At 44.3% G+C, this 20,572-nt stretch overlaps 1 protein-coding gene across 1 annotated transcript in view; it reads right to left on the bottom strand.

Annotated features, from left to right (window-relative positions):
• Window positions 1–20,572, bottom strand: part of FAM171A1 (family with sequence similarity 171 member A1) — a 98,249-nt gene that overhangs the window by 18,064 nt on the left and 59,613 nt on the right. Inside the window, exons 4-5 of the mRNA XM_066628504.1 lie at window positions 15,568–15,726; window positions 14,065–14,241 (exon numbers count right to left, since the gene is read on the bottom strand). Coding sequence (XP_066484601.1) covers window positions 14,065–14,241; window positions 15,568–15,726 — 336 coding nt within the window. The remainder of the gene's footprint in view (window positions 1–14,064; window positions 14,242–15,567; window positions 15,727–20,572) is intronic.

Below are 20,572 nucleotides of genomic sequence, written 5' to 3'. Positions count from 1 at the left end.
AACGTGGATTTCTCAAAATTAAATCTTGCCAGACAAATCTCATCTCCTGATTGGGTTACTAGTTTACTGGGTGGGGGGAATGCTGTGGATATAGTTTATTTTTACTTCAGTAAAGCGTTCGACAAGGTTTCCCACAACACCTTAAGCGGCAAGTTGGTAAAATGTACGCTAGAGCAGGGACGTCAAAATCATTTCATACAGAGGGCTAAAGTTAGCATTCATGCTGGCTGCTGAGGGCTGGAAGTGACATCATTAAGCAGAAAGTGACACCATTAAGCAGATGATAGCCAGAAATAAGAACTCTGTTCTCACACAGAAACCCATTAGCAGCAAATGATAGAAGAGAAAATGTGCAAATCTTGTTCATATTTACAAGACATGAAAGAGGCTGCTATAACAGATATGAAAGGGCCAGCTATAACAGGGGCTGGATAAATGGCTTCCAGGGGCTGCATCTGGCCAGCAGGCCTTATGTTTGACACCCCTGGGCTAGATGATACAATCATTAGGTGGATTCATAACTGGTTGAACAACTGTACACAAAGGCCGTTTATCATTGACTTTGTATCAACCTGGAGGACAGTTTTGAGTGGAGTGCCCCACTCTTGTCCTGGGTCTGGTTCTGTTTCACATTATCCTCAATGACTTGGATGAAGGGATACAAGGAGGCCTCATCAATCTGCAGATCACACCAAGCTGGGAGGAGTATCAAACACAACAGAAGACAGTAGAAGCCTTCAGGAAGACCTTTACAGAATGGAATACTGGTCTGAAATGAATAAGATGAATAGGGACAAATGCAAGGGACTGCATTCAGACAAAAAATAACCAAAGATGCAGCATGGCAGCACAACCTGTGAGAAGGATCTTGGAGTTGCAGTGGATCACAAGATGACCAGGAGTAAGTAGTGTGATGCAGCTGCAAAGGGGGCTAACACAATTTTAGCCAGCATTAGTAGAAGTGTAGCTTCTAAGTTGCAAGAAGTAGCGGTTCCACTTTACTCTTCGTTGGTCAGACCTTTTCTAGTGTACTGTCCAGTTCTGGACATCTCACTTTAGGAAAGATGCAGTCAAACGGGCAGGTTCAGAGAAGAGCAATGAGGAAGATCAGAGGACTAAAGCCCTACGAGGAAAAGGTGAGGGGATTTGGTACGTTTAGCATGGAGAAGAGAAGGCTGAGAGGAGATAGGATAGCACTCTTCAAAAACCTGAAGGACTGTCATATGGAAGAAGGAATAAATTTGTTCTCAACTGCCTATGAGAGCAAAACTAGATAAAATGAGTTTAAACTGCAAAGAGAGGAGATTCTAGTTGAATAGGAAGAAATTCTTTGCAGTAAGGGCAGTTCGGCAGTATAATCAATCACCAAGGGAAGTGGTGGGTCCTCCCTCCCTGGAGATCTTCAAACAGAGGTTTGAAGGCACCTTTTAGAGATGCTCTAAGAGGATTTCCAGCTACAAGCAGGGGGTTGGACTAGACGATCTTGTAGGTCCCTTTCCCCTTCTGTGATTCTATGATTCTAACTCATTTTCATACAGCTATTGATCACTTTGGGACAGCAGTTCAAGTAAAAATGCACAATTTTCAAGGAAGAAAAATCCAAATAAGAATCATGCCCCATTTCAAAGTGCAGTGTCCTTTACACAGAATTAAAATTTACAGCCAACTTTTATGCTATTTTAAATGGCGTTTACAACAAGTTCAACATGAAGACATTTTGTCAAGTGAGTACATTACCTAGTCAGGGGGAGTTACATTTATTGGACCAGAGAATGTTGAGCCTGCCATCAGTGCGAGAAAGCTTTTTCTTCAAAATGTAAGGGTTTGTTTAGAATAGGCAGCTCTCAGTTGAGAACAGAAATACTTTACAAAGTTCTTCCTAAACAATTACGACAGTGCTAAAAGTTCAAGCAAAGAGGTACCCACTCCCACAACTACAATGGGATTTAGCTATTGTTTTGAAGTTGCCAGGCAACACAAGAAATAAGTATGCATGCTCTGAGGTCATACCTTCATTGCTCTCCCGCCATTCTTTGAGAATTTGTTGCATGGCCCCTGGCCAGTTGGACACTTTAAGGTGCAATGTGCTACTGTTTTATAGCAGAAATATCACTGTCTGACAAAAACAAAACTAATCTGGTGCATTTTAGGACGCTGATAAGAGAAAGAAACACACTTGTTCTAACGTGCAACCTCGACAAGAGTTGCCAGGAAGTAAATTTCCTCCCCAAAGGGTAAGTCATTTGATTTATTACTAAAATCCAAGTTTTAGTAATCCAAGAACTTTGCATTTGCCTCCTTTGTTAATGGCTGTCATTTTAGTCTACTTTTCCGTCACAGGTATAAATTACCTGTCTAACGCTGAACAAAAGAACACATCTTGTTTCTGTACTTAGCAATTCTGATTCCTTCTGAAGTAGAGGAAGGGCAAGTTATATACCCAGGTAGTAGTTTCCATTGTTCCTGTTCTCTTTAATAAAAAGAAATGTAGAACAGCAGCAAGAGACTGTATATATTATGTTATAAATTATTTCTTTATGGGTCACGTAAATCATGCTGGTTCGTTTTGCTGTGACAAACAGAAAATATACATGCAAAGGTTTGTTTTTTTAAGCTTGCAGTGCCTTACAATTAAAATTCAAACACCACGTCACAGTCCTTCGCCAGTCACCCAATTCACAATGTTTTGATTGGAAGCGGAAACCTATAGCTATGTCTAACCCATTGCTTCCTGCCAGACCACCTACTCTGAAGCTTCCAATTCAGCTCCTGAAAGCAATGTTTGTACCTGAAGATGGTCCAAACCTGAATTAATGTTGTATGATAACACTGTAACCACTGATTGCAATTATAATTGTCATCATGGATTGTAAATCTCTGGTGGCTTTTAAAACTTTTTTCTGCTATGATATGCATACAAATTAAAAGAAAAGGGTTTTTCTGTGTATGTGCTGACAGGATCTAAGGTGAGACAAGACTTCTGACTAAGTCTCCTGAGCTAAGCATGTTTACCTTTTCTCAGAATGCTCACATGACCTGCAGTATCCCAAGAGTGTGTTATTTGATGGCTGTCTCTAGTCTCTGGCTCAATTCAGACTATATACCAAAACCATAGTTATGCTAACCATAGTGTAGAACCCAAACTATGGTTTGATAGAGTTGCCAACTCTCTAGGACCAGCCTGCAGTTTGCATCAATCTATAGGTGACTACTGAAGTAATCTTGGAGATTTTAACAGGGCTGTTCTGATTTAATAACATGGAGGGATTTCCAGAAACAGTTTCAGTTAAATTTGGCAACCCTATGGTTTGAGAATCCAATAGTACAATTGGCAAACCACGGGTCAGAGTTGCTTGCCTGCCATGCTTCTGCATACTCCAGTATTTAGATTCAAATCATAAATTCACTCTTATCTCCAACGGGCAGTAGCCCTTGCTGACAGTGGGATGACCGCAACTATAAATTGTCATTTTAGATTTCACACCAAACCCACGGTTCGCACAAAGTATGGCTTGAAAGTCCAAACGCAAGCCATAGTCTACATTTCTGGTTTGCCAGGGAATCATGAAGTATATTTTGTTAATTCAGATATGACACCAAACCATAACTAACAGCATAAACTACCTAAATCCCCACACCCTGATGCAGCAGCTCCAGTGCAGCTTCCATGGCATCAGGTGGGGGCAGGGCGCGTGGGCCGTACCGGGTGACGCACACCGGATGTGGGTCACACTGGGTGACGCATGTGGAGATGTGTGTATGTGTGACACCACTACCGGTCAAAATTTTTAAAATCTTGGTATTTTTGAAAAATACCATCATGTTATATATCAATTGATTTGTAATTTCATGTAGAATGCAATGAAACAAATCACGTTGAAATATCTCTATTCTATCAAATGTTACAGCCAAAAACAAGCAGGGCAGACAATTGTACATCACCACGCCCACCGCCCAGGGCGTGCCCTGCCCACTGCATGGGAGAAGGTCATCATAGGGGTGATGAGCTAGCCTCCTGCACCTGATGACAAAACCCTAGCGATGCCCCTGCATGGTAGCCCATGAAGGATTTTTGGATGCTGGAGGTCTCCTCAGGGTAAGCCCCAGCTGCCTCGATGAGTCAACTGAAACCTGTGCCAGTGATACTGCTGGCACAAGTCTGAGTTGATCCATGCTGGTGAATCAGGCACAGGAAGGGAATCAGAATTCAGCATGGGCTGCCACCAGTCTCGCCCCCTGCCGGGCCCACTCTGCCCTCCTTCACCCTGTCACTGCCCCATTCAATCCCCTCCCCACCCTCCCACGGGCTTATCTCCGCTGGTGGCTCATCGATTGATCAGCACACATGGGAAGGCTCTGGCCTTCCCACTGGCTGCTTGTGCTGCCACAAAGCACTTTATGGCTGCATTGTGGCAGGCTGTGCTGGTGAAATATGCATTGCACTGGTGCACGTTTGCATTAGGATTGGGCCAAAAGTCTCTTTTAACTGTGGTTTGGCACCATCTCCAAAATTAGTTCCTGTGTATCTGGTTGGATGCCCAGCTGAAATATATGGAACTTTAGTTTCTGCATTTGCACAACAGTAAAAGAAACTTAGAGGCTGATCTCACTCCCCACCAATCCATACCATGCAGCACCGCTAACACAGCACCTGCTTCATGTTCCTGGGCTTTCTGGTCTTTGAAGGGGGGAATAGGCCCCCATAGGCCACCTGATCATCTCTTTGGATATATACCAACTCTGTAGCTGGTGCCCTATTGCACTGGGCTGTTAAACACCTCTGGTCCTGGCTTTTACTTACTACTTTCTGATAGAAGCTAAATGTGATAAACAGAGGGTTTCCCCCCATCTTTTCCATACTACATTGCTACTATGCAATTAAACTGTACTGCACAGAGATTGTATAAGACCTAGAAACTACCTTTGGTTGCTCCCATTTCTATAGCAACACAGTGAACAGCTCACTCTTTGGAAGACTTAAACCATGTATTTCTAGGACAGACGAGGATTCCTTTATATTCAGAGAGAAGCATTTAACCTTAGCATTCTTTTAACACAGGAAAGGATGTCTAACAGTCCAATTCTATTCTTTACCCCACGCCGACACAGCAAAACGGCTACTGCTGTATCTTGCAGGGGGTGGGGGGGAGATGTGGAGGTCCCTTTCCTGGGGATAAGAGTCCACAGCAGTCTACTTGGATTGCACAGCAAACTTGCTGGTGCAGGTCCACGTGGACCTATGCTGCAGAATTGGGCCTGGGAAAGGGGCTAGGATTTGGTGGCTGCCATTGCCGCTGTATCTCCCCCCTTCTTGGACCTGATTTACCCTTCTCTGCCCCCATCGCTGCCCTAGTTCTGCCCTTCCCTTCCCCATACTGCCTCAGCAGGTGGCTGGCAATCCTCCAACGTGTGGGGAAAGACTCTGGCCTTCCTGCCAGCAGCACTCCAGCAGTGCACAAGTTCGCACGCTACTGGAGTGCCTTTCATGATTGCCATGAGGCAGCCACGGGCAGCAGAACATGCATTCTGAATAGAACTGAATAGGACTGGGCCATAAAACAAGTTATCAGAGGCTTAAACTGCCCCATCTTTCCAAATTAAACAGCATGATTTTACTGAGGCTTGACTCCCTTTCTGTGTCTCGAAAAAATATAATAATTACATAACAAGCAATAACCTGACGTTATTCATCGTAATGCTTTGGGAGGTGCAGCAGCAAACCGAGCAGCTATGCTGGTCATCGGAAATGAAAAATAAACTTATTTGTGTATATTTTGCATGCTGCAGGTCCACACTGCGGTGCTCTGTCACTACTTTGCTGCTCATTTGTGTAATTCCACATCCATATGTCTGACAGATGAGCACTTTAAAGTCACACAAACACATGCACACGCGCACAGGTGTATGTTGTGCATATGAGAATTCTTAGGCTGGAGCCAGCCCACTCCAAATAGCCTGGGCACCACTTCTCTGTGTCAAGCGCATTTATTTCACTGTGGGCACAATCCAGAGGTGCCTTTGGGCCAGCTGGCCCAGGAGGGTTGCAAACGTGCCGTAAGGCACGTTTGCACCTCCTCACGAGCAAGCTGCGTGAGGCTGAACCTCTGTGGCGGCTTGCATGGCCTATTAGGGCCTAATATGCCTATTAGGGACCAGAGTGGGCAGGAAGGAGGGGGAAGGGAGGCGTTCTGGGACAGGGGAGGGCAGACAGGTGGGAAGCAAGGCTGGGATCCAGCAGTAAATCCCGGGGAATTTAGAGCGGCTTGAAGCCCATAGGGGCCAGCAAGACCCATAGGGGCCAGTGTGCCTTACCCGGTGGTAAGGGGAAAAGTTTCCCCTTATCTCTGGCTGAGCCGCTTTGGACCCCTATCCTGTGCTGGATACAGTGCAAGCCTCTTAGCTTGCCTGTTCCAGCACAGGATAGGATTGCGCCCTGTAACTCTGGCAAAACCTGTTTATCAAAGGCAAAATGACAGTACATACAACCAGGGCCAGCTTTAGGCCAATTTAGCCAAATTGGGCCCCACTCCTAAGGGGCCCCACACTAGGCCAGCAGATCATGGCACATGTCTGAGTCTGAAAGATCACCTCCAGGCTGCACTGTGCCAAGTTGGTTGAAGAGAGACGCTGCCTGGAGCAAGCGAGTGTCTGCAAAGCACGCAGAGCACACGTACCAGTCCCAGAGCCAGGACTGGCCTCAGGATGTTTTGTCCAATTTGGCCGAATCTGACCCTGAGCTTGGTGGGGCCCCATGCTGGGGCGGTGACTGGAATGCCCACAGCTGTGGCTGGCACCTTGCTTTGTAGTTGATGCTCTTACAAGGAAACTTCCATGCCAAGAAATCATGAGGAGAGTGCAGCAAGTGAAACATTGCTGCTGGATGACCCTCCCACCTGACCCTAGGTCCAAATGGGCTCAAATCATCCCCTGTAGCAGTTGGCAATGATGCAATCATGTTACTGCCGCCTACTTTCAGGTGTTGCACTTTGTGCAGGCCGCCATCAGCCCTGAGTCTGCCACTGCTGCTCTTTCTGGTGAGTAGATGCGCCCCACGGGGGAGGGGGGGTTGTTCACAAAAATGTTTCACATTGGGCCCTGCAGCTCCAAACAACCACCAGTGATCCCTCTTTCAATTTCTGGAGGAAAAAAATTAAAATCTACCATCTGCTTCCAGGGATAGGGGTGGAGGAATTTATTTAAGTCTTTTAATGAGATGATTCACAGGTTTCGCTACTGAACTGAGAGAGAATGAGATGCTAAGTGGGCCTGCACACTCCCTCCCGAGAGAGTTGGCTTGCTCCTTTCCTTTACCTTCTGTTGCTCTCCTTGCTACAAGGAGAAGAAGCACGCAAGCCTGAGATTCCCCCCCTCCCCACCCCACATCTTTCCTGGTGAGAACCCCTGGAGAGCGGAAAGTAATGTCTGACATTTGTAGGTTACATACATTTAATGCTGAGCTACCCACGGCGCATGCCGACTCAAAAACGTCAAACAACATTTCACTTACACAGATTTTGCCCAAAACTCCGAGTGCTGAACAGTGCGTCAAAAGCCTTCATCTGCACTAAGCAGAAGAGCAGCACTTCGCATTGGGAAGCTAAAGATAAATCCCTCAAGGTTCACTTCTCCCTTATGCATCACAGTCGCTTTGAATTAATACACAGTTGGCTGGGATCTACTCAGAGGGGACACAATGGTCTCTTTGCACGGAATCTCGCAGGCCCAAAAGACAGCAAGGTTACGTCCAGGATGTAAGCTAAGTGTTCAGGGAAAGGCGGATGCAAGTGAAAAATGGGAAACAAAAAAAATCTCATTTTCCATAGGAGAACAACAACAGAAAAGAGCAGAGCAGAAGTTTCCTTTCCTATCCTGCATGCATGAAGCCAAGTAATGCCATCAACCTCAAAAGATGTAAAAGAACATCTAATTTTAAAAAACACACTTCCATTATCCCATAAAACTACATGAAAACAAAATCTCTTCGTGGAGAAAGAAAATTTGACAAGCACTTTCAACAGAAACCCTTGAAAATCTTGCATTTCTTTTTTGTTTCAGACAAGCAAGGGCAGCACCCTGGAATATTAGCTCAACAGATTTCAAAATGGAAGACAGGGCTCTCTAAGGAAGTGCAAGTGGATGACAGAGCATATCAGAGCTCCTTCCTGATCAAACCCAGAATGCAGGTTGGACTTTGGCATCAGAGGAGGATCTGTTCTTGGACCCCCTGTGGATACTGAACCCACGGATACTGAGATCTGTGGTTGGGCACACAGAGGACCTCTGGACATAACCAGAAGTGCCTTCTGGTCATGTTTGGAGGTGTTCTGAGGTATGGGCACGCCACCTCCGTGCCTCAGAATACTTTCCCGTGGTTCAGAATACCTCTGGATGCATCTGGAAGTCCTCTGTAGGCACTTTAAATGTAGGTTTGGAACCTGTGTTGGGTCAAATCTGTAGGTTCTGAAACCGCGGATAAGAAGGATCCACTGTATCTTGTCAACAAACCAAGGGACAGCATCAAGTCACCCCTCTGCATGGAATCAGATTTGGACAACACCCTCATCATCATCTAGTATGAGCAAGGCCCAAAGGCTGTGACTACTCATCCCCACTCCTGGACACTCAGCAGATCAGCCTAGTAGTTTATTCAAGTTATGAGAAAATTGTTAGAGTTTGTAGAGCAAAGCACTTCACGTTTGATTTTGCTGTTGTCTTACAACAGCCCTGAACAATAAGTACCTAGTTTTCAATGCTACAAGTGGAAAGCAAAACCACATGATGCAAGAAAGGGGGGTGGAACTCCATAGATAACCCAGCTGGAGACCATTTGCTGTAGCTGAGTCAGAATACTATGAAAAGATGCCTAAACAATGCTCCCTGAAGACACAATACTAATAATAATACAGGTATTTCTATACCGCCTTTTTAGGTCCTCAGATTTCTCCTCGGCCTTTATTCAAGGCGGTTTACATGGGCAGGCAATTTAAATCCCCGCAGGGATTTTTACAATTAGAAAGTTTCAAGAAACCACAACAATCAGATGTTTCGTTCTTGATCTGGCTGCACATTCTGGCCTCCATCCTCCCACGCTGGGAGCAGATGGAATAACTCGGCTCAGCTTGGCAGCTGCTTCAAGGTTGCATGGTGCCGGTGGCCTCGAACTGGCGACCTTCGGATGTTATCTTCAGGCAAATAGAAGATAACCCTCTAGACCAGACCTCCTGCCCAAGGCACTCATTTGATCCTATGTCGGCATAACATGAACACAGGGTTAGGTACAAAGAGACATTGAGGAACAACATATTGTTTCAGTGGTTTGCATACAAGACAGAGCAAACACTGGCAAAAGTACTGAGCAGGAAGATAGGAGCAAAGGGAAGAACATATCTTGAGCATCATGTGTGATCAGATCGTACACATTACTGAGTCTGAAAAATTCTGCAGGATACCCGCAATCCACAGACATGCATCAACATGGCAGGGTGATGGATGAATGTATCCTTTAGGTATAGGAGGCTTGCTTTTGAATGCATGTATTCAAGCATGACTATACCTCCTGCATCTCTCCGCCTAACGCAAGCAATTATGGAGGAATAGGACGGAGCATATCTCCATCTCAGGAATAGAAACGTCTCCAGGGTATAATTAGTCTGTTTAAATTTTATTAATTATTCACAAGGTGCCACTGCTTTAATTTACTGTGCATTGCATCCAAGGCAGTACATTTTGTTTGTAATGCATCATTCCTGCCTGGAGCAATATGTCATGTGAAAAGGTAATGGCAAGAGTAAAACAATGAGAATCTTTTTTTTTTTTTTTTGGGTTCTGGTACCCCAGATCTAAGGAAGTTCATACGGAAGACCAATTGATTTCAATGGAACTTCCTTCATTGCACTAAGGCAGTGGTTCTCAAACCTTTTAGCATCTGGACCCACTTTTTAGAATGACCATCTGTTGGGACCCACTGGAAGTGATGTCATCATCTTTGAAGTTATGTCATGGCAAGAAATGACATCATCAAGCAGGAAATTTTTTAATGCCTCATACAACAAAAATAAATAAATTAATTTATTAAGTAAATTAAATGTTTACAATAACTATAAGTTTAAAAATTTATTTAAAATAAAGGAGAACCCTCCTAAGCCTCCCAAATAGTTGCTTACCCAGGAGTAAGCCCCATTGACTATCATTGTTAAGCCATTTCTGCCCAACTTTGCATATACACAATAGGGATCAAATGTGTACACCTGTGGGCTGGCAGAAATGGGTTTAAAAGCACATACATAGTAGTCTGTTAGCTTGAAACATTTCCCTAAATGCAGTTACATACCATGGTAGCATCAAGTATAATATATGAAAAATAAAATACACAGTGAAATGTACGGGGACCCACCTGAAATTGGTTCACGACCCACCTAGTGGGTCCTGACCCACACTTTGAGAAACACTGCACTAAGGCAGTTCACAGGACTCTTTTAATGTATAGCAGGTCCAATCATGGGAATGTGCCATCATACTCTGAAGCTCTTTCCTTACATAATGCCCATGCATAGAACAAACATGTGGAGGAGGAATGGAATTGTATTTGCTCCTTCCACATCTCCATATGCTCAATGCATGTACATGAGAATATGCTCAATGAGAATGAGAATATGTTCGATGCATGTACAACTGTATGCCTGAATTATCTGTACTTGCAGCTTGGAATCCTGATCATGCTAGCCCTTCCATACATACCATTGTACCGGTATGTGCAGCACCTGTTTTCACCTCTGGCACAGGTGTGGCACTCAGGGCCAATAGATGTAGGAAATGGAAACAGCAGCCACAATTGTTAAGACCAAACTTGATAAACAAAATTGTGGCTGAATTCTACTTGGACCTTCTGCAACAGAAGGCCCAGATCACTGGTGTAGCAGCTGTAGCAATGGTTCTGTAGCATTTGTGCTGGCAGCCCCAGGCTCTCAGCAATGGAGTGCCCAGTCACCGCCAGCCACTTACCCACCACTGCTAAGTTAGCGAGGGGATGTTCTAGGAAGGTTTGGGGATGGGAGTGGGCTGGCTGGTGGCATCCCAAGGATGGGCTGGGGCAGATATCAAAGGTAGCACCACCACAGATATTGTACGTACCTTTCCAACCTCAACTTGCCACCCTGGACCCACTCCAGTTTATGCCAGCCAATGGGCTGGCACAAAGCCAAATATGCCCATTAGGGACCATGGCATGGGGGAGTTAAGCCATGGTCTCCAGGTAGCCCATAACATGCAACAGAGGCTGAGTCGGCCCCACTGCACATTATGTGCTGGCCCAGGACAAGGTCAGGTTACCTGTTTCTTAAGGACAAAAATTAAAAAAAAAAAAAATAGCTGTGATTATCTTTTAGACCCTGAATGAACTTTCATTCCATTTTCCAGAAGCAAAGGTAAAATCCTCAGCATAGTTTGAAGCATAGTGTCTAGCCTGGACACAGCTGCATGCACTAGCATGACTTTTGACTAAACAAACATCTGTTCATACTTTCGAGATTCAATTCTAAAGCCTATACAAAGTAGTTGACAAGCACATAACCTTTACAAAGAAAACTTGATAGCTTTTGTTCCTCATTTTATTGCTGCTATGTTAAGAGCCAGTTATATACTTTTTTTTTTTTAACTTTTGTCTTTGGAAAAGAAAACTGAATTCAAATAAAAACTATGGTGATCTTTAGTCACGGATTATCTACAAAAACATTCAAATCATAGCTTAAGGGGGGGAAGCACCAAAGCAAATGGAAAAGCAAAGTTTACTATGCTAAAGACCAGGGTTGCTTGAAACTTGGCCCAGGTTCTGGATCTGGGGTTCCAACCCAGTGAGTGGACCTTGCCATTCTGCCTGAGCGCTGCATGTAGTCCCCCATGATCAGGGGACAGGGATGGTCTGGGCAGTCAGGTCTGCTCAGATGTCCTGTCGTGCAGCTTTCTGGGACTCTGGCCAGTGGACACAGCTGCCCAGAGTGTCCCTGTTCCTCGATCATGGAGGACTCTTGGTGGCGCATGGGCGGAACGGAAAGATACAGTCCGAACGGGGACCGCTTTTCCCTTGCGCAATCGTGGCAAGTTTGGCCACTCCTGCTCAAGACAAAGCAAATTGTATGGCATGAAGACTGCACTGGAAGCAAATATTCTTTTCTGCACTATACATTCAGAAAGGGTTTCTCCAACGTAAATGAGCCATGAAATTCAAACACAGCAGGAGCTCTGTGGCACCTGAAAGACTTAAACATTTCTCATGGCGTGAATTTGAGTTGACTAAGACCTACTAATCAAATGCCTGATGAGACCTAAGCAGTGGGAAGCGGCGTAGCTAAGGGGGGCAGGAGGGGTACTTTGCCCTGGATACCACACCTTGAGGGAATGCCAACCCTCACCCCCAATGTCAGACCTGAGGTGAAAAAAAACAGCCTTCTGAGGCTCAGGGAGGCCGCATGGGGGGTTTAAGAAATTTTTTTGCCCACAGGTGCCAGAGCCCTTAGCTATGCTACTGGCAGCGGGTAAGTTTATATACTATGGAGTAAGATGCCTTGCATGGTGATTAATGGATAAACAAAAGGCAAGAAATCCAATAAGTGATTGAAACAAATTTAAGATGTGTCCCCATGTCACTGGAAAGGAAGCTGCCAAATGATAGATACTTTATTAACGGTCATCTGACCAGCTACTCACAAAACAGCACAACAAAATACAGTACACAAAATTAAAACCAACATCCCTTTGCACATATATAAAATCATAAAATCATCGATTTATACTCTCAGTTTTCTTTCGCCAAATGAATTGGCCAAAGAGTATTCATGCTTATGCTCTGGAACAGATGTTTAAATGCCACATAGGGGAGTTTGTTTAACTGAATACCATTTATAGCTGCTTATGTATTTTTTTTAATACTCAGCAAGGAGCAGTAAATAAAGAAGATAACCAAAGAATGGAGATTTCATTGTGTGACCATTATGACTTAATGAGCGCATTCAAAAAACTCTGTTCCTCACAATCGTTTGCAAATGTATGTGCCATCCCACAACTGTAAAATAGGATACAGGAAGGGTAAGAGTGGGGACAGCTTGTTGTAGGAAATGGTATGTATGGGTGGACTTTCTCGTTCTCCTCTTCTAGATGTATATATAACCTTAAATCATAATTGAAACTAGGAATTCAGTTGAATGGGAGCTTGAATCCTAGGAAAGTCAGTCAAAACTAAGCACATTTGAAATCAACAGGACATGTGTGTCTTGTCTAATTTATCAGACTTGAAAACCTGGACCTTGTTACCAAGGCATTTGGCTTTGGAAAACTACAAATGATCAAACTTGTTGTTCCAACTAGCAATGGAGACTTCCAAAGTTGACACACTTAATTACAAAATGAGAACTGAAAGGGGGAATGCCCCCATCCAAACAGTCACTAATCACTCTTAAGTCATTGTGGATAATTGCCTCTTATCACCTCCCAGCTGTGCTCACAGTAAAGGCTGTGAACATACATAAAAACGAAAGAAGAGACCTGCTAGATCAGGTCAAAGGCCCATCATCTCGTAGTCCAGCTTCCTGTAACTTACAGTGGCCCAGTGGAAGCCCCAGGGAGCACACAAGATGACAAGAGACCTGTGTCCCTCCCTTGCATCTTGCAGTCTGATGTAACTCACTTCTAAAATCAGGAGGTTGCACATACCCATTATGGCTTGTAATCTGTGTTGGACTTTTCTTCTAGAAATCCATCCAACCCCTTTTAAAGGCATCCTGGCCAGACAACATCACTATATCCTGTCTCAAGGAGTTCCACAGACTAATTACATGCTGTGTAAAGAAATATTTTATTTTGTCTGTTTTAACTCTCCCAACACTCAATTTTAATGGATGTTGCCTGGTTCTGGTGTTGTGTGAGAGGGAAAAGAACATCCTGCTTTCTACTTGATCCATCCCCTGCATAATTTTGTACATCTCTATCATGTCTCCCCCTCAGGCATCTTTTTTCTAGACTGAAAAACCGGTGAAGCGCACATTTGGGAGTCAGTAACAAAACACAGCTTACCTAATTTTTGGTCAAACCTCCAGGCTGGCACATGGGCATTGTGCTTCAGGTTGTTGTTGGTTGGGAGAGGCACTGTTACGTAGATGGGTCCATTCACGGGAACTGGAGTCCCATCACTTCTGAGTAAGTGCACACTAACTGCAGTGACAGGAGTAAGATCATACCTAGTATTATTTCCTGTAAGCAAATGAACACAGTTATGACAAGGCATAAAAGTCAGACATTCAGAATTAAATTAACACAAAACTCTTGCACACCAATGCCTACTGTACCAATTAACGAGCATCTTCCTGTTGTCAAAGGGTGATGTGAACAGGAAAGCCCTTTGCACATTTAAAATGCATCAAGCTACAGCCAGTTTTGATTCATTCCCATTCAAAATTATTAACTTATACAGTTTTTAAGTTCTTTTTCAAATTGCCTGAAAGGTTATCCACACATAATTCAGCCAGAAGTACAGTGAGTCTCATTGTTACTGTAGCTCCTGAGTGCCCAAAGCAGACATCAAAAATGTGTCAGTTATAGGCAGGTTATAACAGCCATAGGTGATATATTTCCTGTCATCCTGTAGGGGTAGCATTTTCTGCACACATGGATGTGAACACATGTGCATTTTGGTTAGCAACCCTGTGTGTCAGTGGAACGGGCAACCAATATACACCCAGGTACAGACATGCAGGCAAATCTTCACTCATCTAAACTATCAATATTTAACAACCCAATCCTATGAAGCACCAATGTCAGTGGATGTCATAATTCGCTGCCATTGTTCCTGTTGCAATGGCATGAAAGCTGTGCTGCCATCATGTGCAACTGAGCTGCTGGCGGAAATGCCCAGTGGCATTGTGTGCATGCCAGACTCACCTGGATGCTCTACTGGCCCAGGTAAGATAGTGGTGGGGGTGGACACCGGATAGCTCCCCCCCCCAGTGGAGGGTGATTCAGGGCAGGGAGGAGGGCAGGCTGGAAACATTGGATCTCAGTAGCAAAAGCACTTGCCAGATCCTATCTCTCATTTTCCACCCAACTCCTTCCTTTCCTCAGACATACTCCAGCCACATAACTGGTGCAGGTTCAAGGAAACCCATAGGTGGTCAGAAGGCCTACTGAAGGGTAAGTTTAAAAGTTTACTTATTTCTCATTGGCCTTCTGATCACTTCCCACCCCACTACAGAATGCAGCATGTGCTCCATTGGTATGACTGCATGTTACAACAAGGTAGTAGGTAAGACTGGGCTGTTAGACACTCAAATATTCATTTCATTTTTTTCTACAAATAATAATCAAATAATGATGCTCTTTTAGGAATTTTACTATACTGACAACATTTCATGATGCGAAGTACTTTGCCCTTGGAACAGTCTTTATTAATTTTCATTAACAAGGGGTGGAAAAAACGCTAATAGCTGAATTAATAAACATTATATTCCAGTAATACTCAAGAACACTAGTCTCATAAAATGCAAAAATATGACCTTTAAGATCTTAAGAATAAAGGTTTACCAGTTCTATTGCCATCATATCCTTGCAAATAAGGAAAACTATCCACCTCCCAAGGTGAAATAGCTGAAGTAAGAAATGCTGTGAGGTCACTATAGCTGGTATTCTCTGACAACTTCAGGTCTCTCCTTTGAAAATGAACTCGGGGTTGAATCCGTGCACCTGGGAATAAGCAAACAAACAAACAAACAAACAGGTAAGTCCATGTTTTATCCAAGGATTATCCGTCAGCTAGTTCCTTATCTATATGGAACAACTGTTTATAAATGTAATTATAAAAAGCAATGTTGCTTCAGTTATAAAACTACTAATTTAACATCCTTCCCATTAGATTACAGTTCTGAAGTTTGTGGCAGATGGAAACACTCTTCATGGATTTCATTTAATGGATTCCAATAGACATAAAAAAAATCAGTTACAGAAAAGTAAAGCAAAAAGTAATGGAAACACTGAATTTTACCTTTTGAAAGGGCATTTTGTGTGTGTTTTGCAATTTCATCTTAAACAACGAAAACACCAGTAAAGACAATATCATTCAATCATCTGAAGCCTGCTAACAGCATGTTTTAATGTTCTTTCAAGAGTTAAAATAAAGTTACGTTTGATCAGTGGCGTAGCTACTGGAGGGACGGTGTGGTAAGTACTGCAGGCGCTGCAATATGCCGTGTAAGCGGAATGGTTCTGATGGCAAGTGGGAGGGGCTGCTTACACGGCATGTTGCAGCTCCTGCAGTACTTACTGTACCACCCCATATAGCTATGCCACTGCATCTGATTGAGACAAGATGCTGATACGTATGCATCAATCTTGATGAGAGGTGGGTGACTGCACACGTGAAAGTGATGGGGCAGGGAAATGCAACCCAGAAGAGGTGCTCTTTTTCCTAGGTCTGCTCTTTGCTTGCTTCCCCTTCAGGCACATATCATCCCTTACACTTCCCGCAACACTTGTGCTAAGACAAGGGTCACTCAAGCTCACTATACTAAGCTACCCTTTACTGAGCTCTGACTGATCCCATGACTGGGTTCAGCCTCTTGAGGCAATGTCACTGACTTGTTGAACTGGAGCTTCCCTTGGCTGAAAGACAGTTTTTGGGAGGGATCATACCATCAGTTTTTACTTTGGTTTTCATGCTGGAATTTTGTCTACTGCGTCATTATTTTTCATTGTCTGATTTTTTTATTGCATCATAGCAAAGCAAGTTTTTTTAAAGGTGCATCGTTTGTGAGAGTTGAAGAGTGGGATAACATATTTTAAAATAAAACAATCATGTATCAAGGAACAACAAGATCAAACAATAAAGTGGGCATCAAAGTCTTGCCACCTTCTTCAGTTGAGGGCAGCAACTTCAGACAGCCAGGACTCTCACTCTCCTGAATCACCACTTGAGTGGTGATCCCAGTAGACAAGCCCAGGAGTCATGTCTGAATGATTCAGAACCACTGGGTTCCTGCTAGTGTGCAGAAGTCCTTTTTGTATTTGGTGTCTCATGGGAACATCAACAATGCCAAACCTCCACTCTACAAGACTAGAGCGATATGGCTTGGTTCTGCTGTGGAGTTCAAGCAATCTACCCATCACAGAATAAACCCCAATTTGGACAGACCATGCAGGTACACAGCTATTGTGCCTGCTAATGTTTTATGCCCATCCTTGAACTTTCAACCAATGATGAACTTTTGTTCCAACACTACTGAATGGCAGAGGAAAGCTTTGAGTCTTGAGAAGATTAGGTATAGCTTCATGTCACATTTATTATTTTAGTTCCCATTAGACGTCTGCTTATGAAGCCAAAAACCCTTCTCCCCAAATTCACACCATTAATAACAAAGCTTTGCAGAGAACAGGGTGAGGCCCCATCTGCAAGCTTCTGCACATAACATGCAAATGAAGATTTAAAACAGCTGTTACTGTATTCCCAAGAGTTCCTTTTCCAATACACAAAGCAGGCTGCCAAAACAGCTTTCCAATCAAGAATCAAGATACCCCCTCCATTGTTAATACAAATTATGGAAGGTGATGTCAGAATGCCCAGTTTGTACTAATTGCAAATGTTCATTCAGTTAATAACACTGTATAACAATCACCATGTCAATGAAGTTACAAAACTTTAAAATAACGTTACCCACTCAAGAATCAGAATTTAACTTCTGGTCAGAAGCCTAGCTCTACTTCTTTCATCATTTACATGAGCATTATAAATTGAGTGCCAATCCTATGGGCACCTTCCGCTGACCAAACTAATGTTCCATCAGCAGAAGGCCCTCTCCATTGATGCATCAATGCACAGAAAGCAGCTGCCAGTACAAATAGTACTGGCAATCACACATGTGACACCAAAGCACCCAGTCATCACATGTAGGCAGTAGGGGTGGGCAGTGGGTGCGAAGGGCAAGCAAAGAACGAGGGGCATGTCAGGGTAAGAAAGGGCAGCACGTGACACAAAAAAGTGCACAAGTTTGGTCTGTGCCATTCTTTCCCCTCAAAAATGAGGAATGACTGCATTTATTGGTCCATGTGCCTATAACCAAATGTGTGGACCACTGCATCACACTTCACCTTATGTGCATGGTAGATGGGAGCATCTAGGCACACACTCCAGATTCCCATGAACAAGACCTCTGACCAGATGAGTGCTTGAAGTGGTACGGTATGGCATAAAACAGATTCACCAGCAAAGAGGCTCCACACTTCCAAAGTGTACATGGAGCTTTGCTATTTACCAGAACAACACATAAGGAAGTGGTGTGGAATCCCATGGGGCCATCTTTCCATGTTTCCACACAACTCCATGTTTCCACGCAAAGGAACTTGGGGTTTTGAGTAGAGTGACAGACTGCAACTTTTAACTGCCATTTTGTTGTTATGTAACTGGTAGTAGCTTCTCACCAGCATCTTTGAAAAGGGGACATCGCACTTGGCATTTCCAGGTAGGACTGGGAAAGACCTTTGACTGAAATTCTGGAGAGACAGTCTGCCAGTAACATAAGTAGGCAGGTGCTGGGGAGTCCATTGCTTCCCTGCAGCCGAGTGGCTGTTTTCTGCCATCTCTGCTGGGGACGGGTGAAAGCTTTCACCTTTAGGAGCATGAAAGCACTGCAAAATGGGCCCTCCAATCCTCCCTGGCTCTTGTACGGCTCCAAATACAGCCATTTCCAGGGCCAGGGCTGTGAATGAGTGGAAGAGGGACTATATGAGCAGGTGCGAGGGGGGTAATGATGATGTAAGGGGTGACATGATGATGATGCGGAGGGTACCATTGTGTCACCCGGCCCTGGGTTCCCACCCCCTCTAGCTAGGCTACTGGCCATTGCTAGTCAGTGTAGACAGTGCTGACCTAGATGGACCAGTTATCTGACTTAGGGTCCGTTGCTGCACTTAGGGTCCGGCACTTTGCTGCCCTAGTGCTGTGCAATACAGCAGCACCTAAATGGCCGCCATGTATCCTGCGGGGCCAGCACAGCACCTGGAGGTCTCTTCAGGGTAAAGGAACATTGGTTCCCTTACTCCATGTAGAGCTCCAGCAGCCCCAATGGGTCTACGCAGAACTGCACTTGTTATTTAGTGGGTGTAGAACCATGGAGACCCATGTCAGGCTCCACGGCTTGGGAGTGGGGGGGAGAATCTGGTGGCAGCCTCAGCCACCATCCCCAACCCCCTCCCAGGCTCAATCCACCTGCCCTCTGTCCAGTTTACCCATCCCCACCTTCCCCTGCCTAGAAATGCCTCCCTGCTGAACATAGTTACACCTGGTGTGCCTCCTATCCACGCTGGCCTCTCCACCAGTGCCTCCCTTGTTCTGGCTGCCACAACATGCCTTATGGCACATTTGCAAAAGCCATTGCTCAGGCAGGGCGTGAGCAAGCACACTGCACAAGCACAGGATTGGGCTGCCTGTACAAAGCAGCTTTCCATGTACTTTCAGTTCTGATTCATAAAATCCCAGGAGATGGAGCATGTGGGTAAAATAAGGCCCAGTGCCATTTCTTTAGACCTAAATATTTGGTTCCCACAGATCTGCCTCCAATGCCAACTTATCTTAGTTTGCGACAAGCAGGATTCAGGGATTAATTCAGCTCTTACCGTCGTTCAATGTGCCCAGTCCAACAAATGATTATTTGCTACATGACACATCGTGTGGTCAGGGTCAAAACATATTCCTGCAATTGTAAATTTTAAAGCTGAGCAAAGCTAACACTCCGACCTAAGGAGCAAGAGCAACAACATATTGAAATAATTATGGCAACCTCCTGAAATAAAACGTGCATGGAAAGAGTTAACTGCAGCCAGATCAACACTTTTGTCAAACAGGAAGAGATCCCTCTTTGCCGGTTTCCAACCTTAAACTGAAAACAGCAACTTGGCAAACTAAATACATTAACTATGAGCAGCCCAGGGGAATTTCTATCTCCCCAGTGTTTTGTAATATGGCTATATTCACTACAGTGTACGGAGAAATTTTGCTCAAGCAATCAGAAAATCGTCCATGGCGCCTTTGCGCATGCAAATGGATGAGGACCCTCAACGACAGCAGAAAGAAGTAAAAAGAATATGATGATCTCAGACAATTTATCACAAACCACCCCATCACCCATGAGAACTCTCTAGCAGCTGATAGGCGATTCTTCACGTTGTGAGGTACAGTTTGGCTCCTTTGATACGAAACAATATTTCAAGAAAATGCAGCTTATACAATGTCTTTGTGGCTTATACAATGCCTTACAATGGCATTGGCTTCAGGCTATAAACAGCTCTATAAACATGAACCAGTCCATTTTCTCAGGAGGATCACAACTGAGGGAGAGGCTGTCACTCAGTGGTGGAGCTGAACCTTTGCCTGGCAAAGGTTCCAGGTAGAATTGAGAAATCCCTTCCTAAAACTTTGGAGAGCTACTGCCAGTCAGTGTCAACAGCCCTGAACCAAATGGATCAGTGATCTGACAGAGTATTAGGCAGTTTTCTATGTTCCACAAAACGACAGTTTGTGTGTGCAGCAAATTGTGCAAAT

Source organism: Tiliqua scincoides, chromosome 5, assembly GCF_035046505.1.
Source record: "Tiliqua scincoides isolate rTilSci1 chromosome 5, rTilSci1.hap2, whole genome shotgun sequence".
NCBI classification, from domain to species: domain Eukaryota; kingdom Metazoa; phylum Chordata; class Lepidosauria; order Squamata; family Scincidae; genus Tiliqua; species Tiliqua scincoides.
The sequence above is the reverse complement of the archived record's forward strand: the minus strand, read 5'-3'. Positions and strand labels throughout refer to the sequence as shown.